At 42.0% G+C, this 13,744-nt stretch overlaps 1 protein-coding gene across 1 annotated transcript in view; it reads right to left on the reverse strand.

The window, feature by feature from the left end:
* The window catches only part of LOC6537453, a 45,769-nt gene that overhangs the window by 16,722 nt on the left and 15,303 nt on the right, over positions 1-13,744 (reverse strand). The window contains exon 2 of the mRNA XM_002097973.3: positions 9,284-10,015. Coding sequence (XP_002098009.1) covers positions 9,284-9,467 — 184 coding nt within the window. The 5' untranslated portion in view covers positions 9,468-10,015. The remainder of the gene's footprint in view (positions 1-9,283; positions 10,016-13,744) is intronic.

The raw sequence follows: 13,744 nt of genomic DNA on the forward strand, positions 1-13,744 counted from the left end.
ATGCACTACACAAATGGTAATTTACAGTGCTTCTCCCACTTTCAGCTTCTTTTAAATTTTCAGTTGGAAGTAATTAAGTTGCAGTGTACCTCCAATGACGAGCCACCTGTCCAGAGTCCTGAATCCAGACCGTCAGTGTTGACACAGCCCACATGGGCACCCCATACACATGCATAATGGAATTTCTAATAACTGCCACAGCTCCCCCGTCTCAACTGGACTCAAATCGAGAATGGTGGACCCAAAGAGCTGCAGAGCTGCAGAGCTGAAGAGCTGAAGACCATAAGACCTGAACAGGAGTAGCCAAGCCTTCCTGCTGGGTCAACAGCATTTAGTGACAATAAGCGTGATGCAGTTCATTTGCTCAGGCGAGTCAAAAGCGGTTGGTTCGTGCGTCGGTTTGCTTTTGGCCACGATTGAAATAGCTGGCGGGTAGGATGGCCAAGTGCACTTAGTCAGGCATCGGCGAACATGCACTTCAGCAGCGGGAACAGTAATTGCGATGGGCGAGACCCCAACCAATCCGAGGCAAAGCAATTTAATTAACATAAAAAACGCAACTCGCACAATTCGAGACCATAAATCAAAAGCCCGCACACGCCCAGCACTAAACTAATGCCTTGGAAAGAACTAATACGGCAGCCAAGCTGGAAAAATGTCTGGCAAAAAAGTGCAGTCGGCAAGAAAATCGGAGAAAAAGGGTTAGCTAAAGGGGTGGTAGCAAAAGGCGAGGAAAAACTTGGAAAAGCGCTTCTAATGAAACCGAAAATGCTAGTTATGGTTTACGATACAGGGCTCTTATGGCAGTCTGAAGTTGGACTTCGAGGAACATTTGTTTTGCGCTGTGCTTTTGTCACAACCGCAAAGGAAAAAGGAAAAACTGCGGGGGGCAAGGGCCCAACCCAACAACACACATTCAAATCGGAAACATAAGCGTTACAGAAACAGGAACAGAAACAGAAACAGAAACAGAAACAGAAACATAAACATAAACATAAACCGAACCCGAAGTTGAAACCAACCCGTTCGTGACGTGTCCAGCGGGCATCAGGCTAACAACAAAGGACCAGCATAATTTAGTTAAAATTCCTTTGTCCAGGGGCGTGGCACACCTCGCCAAAGGAAATGAAAAATGCTGATTATGAAAACGCCAACTATAATTTGTTGTGTGTTATGGCTGCTAAATGAGCCGTTGGCCGTGGATGAGTTGGTTGGGGAGTGGATTTGATTTGGATTTCACAATTCTCATTTCCTAATTGCTTGATGATTAAATTCAATTACGAATGACAATTTAATTATGTGTTGGTTAATCAAATCCAATCGAGTGATAGCAGAAAAAATTCAAATTTAAATCGTTTAGGTAATGTGTGTTTAAAGAGTTCAATTAACATCACAAGCTTTTAATTGATTGCTAGTCTGCTTGCCCTTTTGATTTATTTTTTTTAAGCCCTTCAGTAATTTATAAAAAATAAATAAAAAACAAATAATTAAAATTACTTATATGAAAGTGATGGAATTATAAAAAACTGCGCAATTACACGTGTACGTAATAATACAATTGATTCCGCCAGAGGCTCTAACTATTTTAGATTGCCATTAAATTCGATAGCATCAACTGTTTAATGCCGCGTTTTTTATAGGCTTCAATTAACAGCACAAGCATGTTATTGATAACAATGCTCTGCAGCTTTCTACCACTCGGCGGCAGTGGTTTATAAAAAACAAAATCCAGACTAACTCACTCTACTCCCAAGGGAGGCAAAGCAAGAAAAAATATATGAAACGAAGAAAAAACACTCCTCGTCTGCTTTCTGCAAACAGACATTGGACAGGGCAAACAATGGGAATATATGCGATAAATGAAAAAATAATAACAAACATTAATCCGAGTGTTGCCAGCTCGAGTGGATGATGGCAATGGAGATGATGATGATGATGGTGGCGATGATGATGTGCCGAAACGCCGTCCTTTAACCCCGACGCCGTACCAGGGTTATCCTTGCACTCCTTGGCACTCCTTGGTCTCGAGATGGTCTTTCGTTATCCTCCGCTTTGCACAGAAGCGCTAAGCAAATAAAACAAAAAGGATAACTGTGCAAATATTGTGCAGACGGCTTGGTGTGCTGGTGTGATGGTGTGATGGTGAGCTGGGAAAATGGCAAACAGTCACTGCTAAAAACATAAATATGCATGTGAATGCGTTCGTGTTTTTATTTTCTAACGGGTGACATTGCAGTGCTCACAAGTTGCTCAGCTGAATAGTCGACGCCCCATTTTAATTTGCACTACTCCTCAAGCACGGAGAATTACACTGCTCTCAAAAATGTACTGTTACATTTGAAATTTCTTAACTTTGTTTGTGTTTAAATTAAAAAATAAATATCTGGTGAAAACATACAGAGATTCAGTTTAGTTACAGTGTTGAAACTGCTCATAAATACATTAGTATAATAGAATGCTAAATATATGTTTCCTCCTCACGTATCAATTCATAACAATAGCAGCACGCTTTTTCGTAACAATACTTGAAACTTTACAATTTTTTTTTTTAGTGCACCTATCCACATCTGCGGGGTCGTATTTATTTAGTTTGTTTTCAGCCCCGCTCACTTGGCGTATACGCAACGCAACTGAACGCCGGAACGCCGAAGACTGCGAATACGACTCAATTGAGGCTGGGCAGCAAACATTTTGTTATCTCGGCACCAGCATCGATGCCGAATGGATTTTTAGTTCAGCAAGTTTTTCGCAATTTTTTTCTTTTACCCCCTCGCCACCCACCAACTGCGTTTTGTGTGTGCACGCCGACTGGGTTTCCTTTCCCCCCCCCCCCCCCAAACAAGTATATTTTTTTTCCCGGCGCTTTTCTTGTTCATTCAGTTTTTCCATTTGGCCCAGTCGGAGCGTCAGAGCGCTTATCTCGCATGCCGCATCGCGAACTGCTTGTAAATAGCATTCATGGCCTGACACTAATGGAACTTTTGACCGTTTGTGCTATCCGCTGCCCATTTCCATTCCTTCCTCGGAGCACTGTTCTGGTACCCTGGGTCTTGATTCAAGGAATGGGAGTTGGAACTTCGGCATGGCCATCAGCCTATGTGGAAACTTTGATGGAAACATGTTTCTAGCGAATAAATATTTTTTTAGTTTTTTTTCTGCCTGGTTTTATTTGGTTTGGGTTTAAGAATTATCAAGAGAATGTAAATAATGCTACAATAATAAATATTTCCACTATGCTTACAGCATTACTTATATTAAATATTATAAAGTTATTAAACACACTTTGTATGTCCTTCTAAAGATGCTGATTTCTTGGTACACCAAATTCGTTAGTGTACCAACGATTTCGTGAACAACATTTTTGTGCTTCTGTTTTATGAGAACTCGAATTCGCACAACTTCTCTTTTTTTTCAAAGCCTTTTCCTTTCATATTTCGGTTTTTCTTTTTTTTTTTGCGCTTTTCCTATTTTGCTGCTGGTATCAATTTTGCGAGCCAACAGTTTGTCAGGTCTTTCAACAAGTCGTTGGCTGGCTGTTCTTTTGGTGAAAATGGAAATCCTACTGCGCCTGAAACAAAGCAATCACCTGCCATGTCTCCCCAACGAATCCTTTTGATCATGGGTTGAACTCTATCGCTATCTAGCAATAGATAAATAGAAAGCCTGCTAATTAGTAGTCGATGGTCAATATTTGTCAATCGCAATTTCGATATCGCAACTCTATATTGCAATAAAAGTTCAAATGAATTTGCCCACAACAAAGCTACGACAAAACTTTCTGTTTGATTAAAGAATTAATCTCGACGCTGTTTTAAATGCAATTTTCATTTTCGCAGGGGATAGTTGGGATAAGGGCTGGGAAAAATCGTCCAAAAACCGTGGGGCAGGCGATAAGCGACAATGACATTCGGAAATTTCATTTTTGGTAACTAGATCTCTCGACGCTGTCACACAAATGTGGTGTCAATGGGTTATGTGGGAAATGCAAAGGGTGGACTCTGTATCCATTTCGTTTTATGTTTACAATTTGGCATGGTTTTTGTGCATTCTGATTTATGCATAAATTGATGCTACTAGTTGTTTGTTTGCCTATTTATTTTGGCTCGCTGGCAAAAAGCGCATTTGCCATGGACATCCTGTCCGTTTTCCCGTTTCCTGTTTCCCCAACCGCCATCCAACATTGCTGGCTGTTTTTGGTCATGCCAGCGATTCAGTGGCAAAAACATTCATAATTTTAATTAAGTCATAGAAACGTGCTGCACACAAAACGCAGATGTGTTGCACTGTGGGCAAACATTTGTGCTTTATTTAAATACTTCTATTATTGTCAATCAAAAGATGGTAAGTATATCACTTAAAATATTATTTTATTTAAGAAGAAAGTAAGCTTTCAAGAGATTTCCCATGAGCTCAAAGTTCCTAATGTACTAGATAGATTTGTTTTCAGTGTATCCAAACCAGTACGGTTAACTTTTGTGTGCGAGTTTTGCCGCCAGCCGGCGGCCGTGGGTTTTTGTTTTGTTTCGAGTTGTATTTGGTTACGATGCTCACAAAATTGCACTTGAAATTTATCCCCGAGCCTTATTAGTTATTTACGCAGCAGGCGCGTTCTCCGTAATGTGTGAGTGTTTGCTTTGTATGTGTGAATGAATGGCTCTGTGCAAAGGACCCTGCGGCATTTTTGGCCATAACCACCCAGCACCACCCAAGGACTCCTCCCACTCCTCCACCATCTCCTCCCACCCACCTATTGCAGATTTATAGCCTGCAGCAGTTTTTAGTGTTTTCCCTTTGTTTCGCCCTACGTTTTGTTTATTTGGTTTTGCAATTGTTAAAAGTTTATGTCGTTTTTGTTGCGGCTGTTGCATTTCGCACACACAGTTTCCCCCGCATCCTGCGAACAACAAGTTTGTTTTTGTTTTTCGGGGGAGTGGCACTGAACTGGCACAGAAATACCTACAAAAACAGAGTGAAAATAGAATAAACTGAAAAAAAACTGCAACAAAAGTTTGGTATTTTTGGGTGTGCCAGTTGCGATTTTGTCGTCGTGATTTGTTCCATGTATTTTTTGTGAACGTTGCTTAATTAAACGTGAACTATTGCCAGATGGAGTTTAAATATTAGAAAATTCGTTTTTTCCAATAATCTGGTGGCCCAATCGCATTAGTATCGCAAGAGTACAGAGTACTAAACTCTTTTGCTGAACTCTGTTTATAAATGGATTTAAACTCAGTATTGCATATTTATAAGGCTATATATAATGGGGTATATATGTACATATATATACATATATATACACAAATATTGCTTTTGTTTCCATTTCAACTGGCTCATTTACTCGTGGAATTTTCCAATTTAATTCGTAATAATCGCCCTGAGCTCGCTTCAAAGCTCCCCCTTTTGCTTGTGGCTTCCGAAGTTTCCCGAACTTCTGCATTAATACCAATTTGCACTTGTCAATCAAGGCAACACTCCGCAGCCAGAGACCTACAAAACTTCTAATGAGCCTAATTATTTCAACTATTTAGCCAAATACAGAGACGCACAGACATCGCCAAGTTTTCGAGGGGGAGGGGAAGGGAAGAAAGCATTCCAATGCTTGCCAAATTTTGCTAATGATAAATAAATTATGCGACAGCAACCGCACAAAATGCCAAGCCACCGACTCTCCAGACCAGCCAAGCCAGCCAAACCACCCGAACCACCCAAAGAACCACAGCAGAAAACAAATAAACTCACTTCGCAATGCCAAAAGATAAGTATACGCCCCGTAGTCCTGTAGTCCTGTAGTCCTGCGACCCCAGTCCTTAACACATTAAAGCCCGTGGGTGCGTGAATGGTATCGCATTACCGAAAGCAAGCGCACATGCGTTAATAAACAAAATCTGTTGCTAATGTACAAAATAAGTTAATTATGGCAACGCAAATGCGAAAATGCGAAACTCTCTGATGCTGGCGACAACTTTTGCAGCTTTTGCGAAAACTCTCCCTGGCTTTCTGTTTTTTTTTTTTTTTCTGACTACATTTTAGATACTGGTTAGGATATATACCCCAGATATATAGTTGGATGTGCACTTTTCCTGCACCCAGCTCTTTGTTCTTTGTGCGCGATAATTGCGTTTTACGGCTGTGGCGCGCAGACAAATAAACAAGCCGACAAACAGACGAAATCGGGATGAGAATGGAAATGGAAATGGGTATGCGAACATGCATTGCGGGCTCACATGCTGGCAGTCACGCCACCGGAACAAATAATTACAAATTGCATTAATAATAAACAAATACAGACGCGAGTCTAAGCCTGATTTGCGAATTCGATTTACCTTTTGCCAATTTTTGCGTGACTAGCATAATTTGTTTGGTGGCCGAAAATTTTTGGCCCAACTGCGCCCACTCGAATGCCTGTGGCATTCAGCATTTTCGCAAGTACTGAACCACAGGAAATTTACATATGTTATTTGTAATTTGTTTGCCTGCTGTCAATATTATTTTGCAATTAATATTTCAATGATAAACCGTTGCATTTGTGGATGGTTCTTGGCAAACACGACTGCACATCAGTTTAAGTTCCACAAATACTGTCGGAATAATAAAACGGCTGAAAACGCATAAATCTGCAAAAGCTTTAGTCCTACAAAATTGCCCATTTTATTTGTTAATCTAAGTTACTATCTATCAACTTAAACAGCGACTTAATTGTTCTTCATTCAGTTTTTATTTACGGAATACCAGCTTAAAACGGTAGTATCGGGTTTAATATTGGGAGTACTGGGTATTTTATAGTCTACTTCAATTCGACCGCTGAAATGTATTTTTATTTGACGCATTCGAGTGAGCATCGCATTTATAGGTGAATTGCATTTTGTTATTAGTGAGCAATTGGGGAAATTGATTACGAATGTCCACCGTTGGTTTACCATCAGTGTGCTTATGGGATTTATGGTATTTATATGTCGCTGATTATTATGCACTTTCGGTAGAGCATAAATTGATGGAAACGAGTTTACATAGTCGACGGACCATAAAAACCCCCCAAAAACTCCCGATTCCATTCGCCCGAAAAATCAAATTAAATTTATTACTAATCCGCACAGCTTTCAATGCACAGATTTACAGCCTCACTTCCACTTTTTGGGGGGGAATGGTTATGGCCTGCAGTCCGTGGCACATCAGAACAATGGCAGCCCGTTTTTGGTTCTAATTCACTTTTACTAATACACCACTTTGCCGCCAACCCCAGCCCATTAACCCCATCCATTAGCGCCGCGGCCCCATTTAATAGGGAGCTGATGCCTCAGATTTCGTTCTGCTGATGCTGATGCTGATGCAGATCTTCACAATGCCGTGAACTGGAGTGCTCCGGATTTTGGGCTGGAAAAGACCTACAACAATGCACTCCAAAGAGTCACGGATCTCGGCACTTCCATCCCTTCCCCAACACCAAAGGCATTCTCACCCCTTCCGCGGCTACCGGAAAATCCACTCGAGGCAGAGATGTGTAATATTTTGGACTCCAATTTCGAAAATTTCCGACTTTCCTAAAAGAATGGAATAGTATCAAAAATGGCTAAATAAAGCCCTGATTTTAGAGTGGGCTATTATTTTGGTTTTCTTTGTAACAATGTATCACGATGTATATCAATAGCCACTAAAAGTTATTTCTAATCAACATTTAGGGCTATACTTTGCTTGTGTGTGGCCTTGCATTTCCGTGAAATGCGAAAATGTGTAGAAAAGGCCGCAAAACAACCAGAACGACTGCACTGATTGCAATCGAGGGAATGTCCCCATTGAAATGCTGCTTAAGCTGTTCATTAGCAGCGGAGTAATGGAGCAACAGTCTGACACAGATTTGGTTTGGCAAGTGCGGATGCCCCTTCACTCGCCAAGTGAACCCCTCTCGCTTCTATATTCGATTCCATTCCCTTCCATTCGATTCTATTCTATACCATTCGATTCGTTTCGATCCGCCTCGATTCGGTGCGATTCCGGGCGCCATAGTGTTCAGTTTTGTGGCCATGGCGACACGGCAGCCGGGGTCATTAAAAACTTTTTACAAGCATTTGGCATCGGCGGCATCGGCATCGGCATTAGCGCTCCTCGAAAGTGTAGAGTGTGTGCGGGATGTGATTCCTCTGCTGATTGCCATTGACAGCGAGTCGAGTGGATCCCTTGGCACCCCTTCCCTAATCGAACCCCTTTTCGACTGCCATGATGACACCTCGCCACCGCTTAGGACCGCCTGTCAATCCCTTTTATTGCCCGGCACTCTCCACTCCACTTTCCACTCGCCAGATCTTTGCCACTTCGTCAATCAATTGGCGGCTGTGTATCGCAGTCGATGTCCCTTTTATTTGTATTTTATTATGCCAAAGTGTTGTTTCGAATGTCATTTCAAGTATCGATTGTTTGTATCTACACTGAGAAAACCCAAACCCAAAGAAGCCAAATGTGTGTCCACAAACAAAACTGGTAGTTTGTATAAGGAATATTAAACTTAAATGGTAATACCCACCATAGTGAACTTTTAACCAAATGCTAAAATCCAAGAGCTATTGACTGAAACAGAGTGAATACTAGAGTGAATAACAATATTCTCTTCATTCTAAGATTCCATTGTTAGTTTTAAATAAGATGTGGTGCAAGTTGGACCATTTGTTCTGAGTATCTCTATTACAAAGTATGTGTTTTTCGTACTCCTTACATTTCCGACGTTCGATTGGAAAGGGTGGACATACTTGGAGTTAGAGTCACACTCGAGGCACTTAATTGAGCAGCCGCAGCGTCCGACGAGGGAACTTGGCAAAAAATAAGTGGAGCAGTCAATTGAGTTGGGGGTTGTGTGTGGTTGACAACGCCCCATCCTCCAGATGCCCAGATACCACTTGAAAAGGGATGACAGATGGGGTGGGGGAGGGAAAGGGGGTGCTGACTGGCGATGCCTGACAAATACTTCATTAAATTGAACAAATGAAACTCCTAAAGTGCTTTTTAATGGTCTCGAATTGGGCGATTCGGAAAGTAGTAAGGATGCTTTACAAAGATGCTCTATGATTTATTAAAAACCCTTGGAGGAAGAGGACGATTTTTCCCATGAAGTACGTAAATAAGTATTTTTTCAATTCAGACATGAAGCAAAAATAGCACAACTTTTATATAGAAACATTTCTGCAAGCTACAGCTATGTTTGTTTGATGGCTTTTCTAGCCGCAACTTTGATGTTTCCCGATTGGTAAACATTATCATTGGCAATATAATTAGACTAAACAAATGGCTGACTTACCCATGCTCAAAAGTAAAGCGCCGAGGAGCAGCAGGAGGCATCTGGTTGGAAGAGTCCGGCAGTCGGATTTTCTGTGGCTCCGGATCTGGCGATGTCCCGTATCCGTGGCCCTTTGGTGTCCCATTTTGGGAATTTCGCTCATGTCGCCGGCTGACAAATCTCCGCAAAGTTGCAACTCCAGCATTACGAGGGGGAAAATGGTATTGCGACGCGTGTCGGGAAAATCTCTTGCATTTGTGGCAAAGACAATTTAATAAACACTTCAACTCCGCACGCCGCACTGTCTGTTTCTTGGGACTTTTGGGGGGTTAAATGTGGGGATGGGACGGAATATGCAAATTATTAATGCTCGACTGGCAGCGGTTCGGTTTTATTTGCGCTCGGCAAATTGGCTCATAAACAAAATGTCTGCACTGCGCCCTGGGAAAATCGCGCTAAAGAGCAGCCGGATAATTAATAATTTGCCCGCGCCGCAGTTTTTCACTTTCACTCAAGCTGACTTTCGATTGGCTCTCCACGAATTTGCACATTTTGCTGATTGTTTATACATTTCCATTTCCGCCCGTTAATTGTTGCACGCCCCCAACTTTCGATGGGTTGGTTTCCTTTTGGTCTTGATTTATTTTTTCTTTGATTTCAGACAGCAACCATTTGGTATCTGCCAAGTACTTCACTTCACGCACTCATAAGCCTTGTCCCTTGTGTCCAGCTGTTTTGCTCCCCGGAAGTGCTCTGCAAAGCGAAATGAACAACAAACAAACTTTAGTTATTGTGTAATTAAATAGAGCAGCCGTCGTCCCCCAAAAACGCAAGTATTTGGCATGTAAACAAACAGTGAAAACCGCACCACAACACACACCGCCACGCACCGCACATCCGAATCTAAAATATTCCCGGGAGCGACAATCCGCGCCTACGACAAGTTGACAGACGACTGCGGAGCTATCAGGACGGACCCCAAGAACACACCCCGAAAAACGTGAAGACAGGAAGACTTGCTGGGCTGGTGTGACGTAGCGCAGCGTTAGCATTTCCAAAATTAGCGCGCTGGAAGGGCGCTGGCAGCATGTTGCTGGAAGCACAGCACAGCACAGCAACATGTTGCCGTTAGCAGCGCGCAACATCTGTTAATTAAAACTACAAATGGCATTTTGTTCATGCTTCTCAAATGTTATACTCTCATCGCTATCTGGTTGACAAATATATAATTAATATTTGAGATAATAACTGTGTTTAGGCCCTATCAAATTATCTTTGTAATTAAACACCATTTTTGTATATCTGTAGTATTGAAAAGACAAGCATTGAGCCTTAAAAAAGTTCGGATGAAAACTCTTTGTTTGATTTACTACTTTTTCCACAAATTACATACAATTTTAACTAACATTATCTTTTCTTAGTTCCTCAGTTGCTTAAAAAAATAAATAAACTCTATAAAATTTGCTTTTGAATGCTTTTGATTTGTAACATAAAGTGAACCTTAATTTTTCAAGTGATCTAAGATAAGTAAGACCCAGTTTCTCGCCGTGCATACTCAAAGCCAACTTTAAAGTGATACACAATAACAAATCATGTGCAACAGAACCCGAAATGCAAACAAACCAAAGAGCGGAGTGTAATTTAACGAGAACAAAGTGAGTTCTTTGTGAGCCTGATTTTTTGTTCCTGCTAATGAGGCTGTGCACAAGTGGCAGGCTCTTCAGCCCCATGTGCACAATACTAAATATGTGAGCTTAACCCTTTGCAGGGCGACTGGAGGATGCGGCCACTTAACCCGTTACTGCTACTCCGCCACTGTTTGTCCATCCTCCTCCGCCCTGCGGTCGCCGCTCCGGCGTTTTGTTTATTTAAGTTGCAATTACTTTTCGCCACCACCTCTCCATGCAACAAAATTTCCCGGCTTTCATTGCCCGCTGTTTTGTAAGACTTTGGGGGAGTTGGCATTGGGTGGGGGTGTGAAGGTTGCCCCTACATACTATACATAAAGGAAAACACAACTAGATCCACTCAAGTGCAATGACATCATGGCAAGCATTCATAATGCTCATTAGCCACCCCTTCGGCCCCCGTGCATCAACATCCACCCGGTGGCCATGTCAAAATGCCATTTTTATGTGCCACACGCGCTGCACTCTTTTTCTGGAAGCTTATCGATGCTGCCGCCACTTCCATTCCCAATTCTGTTGTGCACTCAAAGAAAAGCTGGCAACTTATCTTCGCAGCAAGCCATAGTATATGTAAAGGCAAATCACTACTTTAAATACATACATATCACGTTAAGGAAATAAGTATGAAAGGATATGATATTATGGAAGATTATAAGAGCTGACTGTAATATATGAATTAATAAATGAATTCTATATTTTATTACAGGGCAGTAATCAGGATTTCCCAACAGGCAAATAACGTGTTTGCCCTCAGGTAAATCCTATAATTTTTCGAGTGCACCCACTTGGTTTTTATGGGCGGCATGCAGCACACCTCGATTAATGCATATATATCGTGGAGTAGGGACCGAATAGAGCTATATGGAGCTACATACATATGTGGAGCTGTATGCCACAACAACATGCCCATGCACTTAGCAGTTTTATTGTATTGCAGGTCCCGATGTCGGGGCGACTTCCACTTTCAAATGCACAGCAACCCCTTGACAAACGCAACACGTGCGATTTGAGAATTTTATAAAAGTGTTTATTGGCCTCCTTGAGATCGTGTTGTTGGCGCTGCTCCCCACTTGCATCCACTTTCTTCCCCCAGAAGCGGCAACACGCTGACATTGACGACGTTGACAAGTTTTTAGTGCTCCAATGAAAATTAAAACACATAAAAATGGCTGAGAAACCGCACAATTAAATGGGCGGATTGGCTGATGGCCAGGATATTGGGGCGTTTGGGGGGGCGTTGGTCCCCAGGAACATATGGGTGTGCTTTATATGGTTATGATGCCTCCACCGGGCGCTATAAACGGATCGAGTACTCCAGTTTTACGGTGGACTCAAGGCCAAGTACTTCAACACGGCTAAATTGTCCACTGGGTGGTGCGATTAATGTTTAATCTAACAAATTGCTTGCTTGATATGCACCATGGGATTAACTAACCAATTATCTTCGCCTTTTTTCTTCGATTTTAAAATGGTGAAAGTACAACTACTTCTTGTTCGAAAATAATACGATTCTTCTGTTTCGGAGATGTTTGCCAACAAAAAACGACCACATGATAACATGAAAGAAACGCGTTTTAATTAAAAAGGCAGAGGGATCGCATGACATCGAGTCCCTGACGAAGGACACAAGAACTCCATCTATAAGCCCTCAGTGGTTTTCGTCAGTACATCGGAAAGTTTCAGCTCGTATCTGTGTCACATTTGCTGGCAGCCATCATCTCATTGCCACTGCACATTGTTGCTCTATTTAAAACAGACCCACACATGCAATCTAGCACCTTGTCAGTCCATTGTGGCAGACAATTTGGAATAGGTATTGGAACTGCTGCCACACGTTGACATCGCACCACAGAGAGTCCTGTCTGCACCACCTCGTCCTCTCCTCCGTTGCGCCGTCCTTTGTCGGACCGAAAAATGCAAATTTCTTGACATGGGCAAGTACAAGATAATAATTCTCTCACACATAGCGACTGCGAAGAGGGAAAACACTGCACTGCGAGAAATGATAAGATACTAGACAGAAAAGTCAGTTGTTCTATCTAGGACGCCTTAACTAATTATAGTTTGCAAATACCAAAGAAAAAATATTAAACTGGGAAAAGTTCGATCTAAGAACCATAAATATACACGACGTATCTCCTTCAATTAAACATTGCTGTTCAAATGTAATTATTAATTATAATTGTTTCTTTACCTTTTTACTTTCAGTGTGCCACCGATTTTCCCACCTCGCCGCCATGTGGAGCCCTCACAATTTCCGGTTACTACGGAATGTATTCAATCTTTGCGGCAGTTCTTCAGTATCTTCAGTATCACCCGAAAGCCTCGCAGCTGAAATTTATGCGTTACCTTGGTGCCAATTAAAGATGGTCCTTATGCTGAATAATTTGTACGGAGCAAAGGCAGCTTTTTTGGGCAGCTTAGGGGAATTTCAATGTCGCCGTTTATTGGCTGCAGTAATGGCAGTAACGATAATGGGAATAACATGTAATGCGGAATTCTACCCGCAGATACATTTGCATCTGGCAATGCATCCTTGGCACATTAATCGATTCGCCCGGCGGGCCAGGAGCGATTTCGCTTTGATTAGCGTTGCACAATTATACGCTGGCCGTAATCGAATGCAACTGCAGCTGTATGCGAAACCCAAAGCGAATCTGAATTTGAATCCGAATCCGAATTAGGCGGCAGTTGGACAATGGAACAATCGCCGGCGGAATGCAAATGTGACATGCTCCACCCATCATCACTCCACATTTTGGCCCAAATGGGCGCTTGTTGGCCATGCATGTAA

The sequence above is a fragment of the Drosophila yakuba genome, chromosome 3R (assembly GCF_016746365.2).
Source record: "Drosophila yakuba strain Tai18E2 chromosome 3R, Prin_Dyak_Tai18E2_2.1, whole genome shotgun sequence".
In the NCBI taxonomy this organism is placed as follows: Eukaryota; Metazoa; Arthropoda; class Insecta; order Diptera; family Drosophilidae; genus Drosophila; species Drosophila yakuba.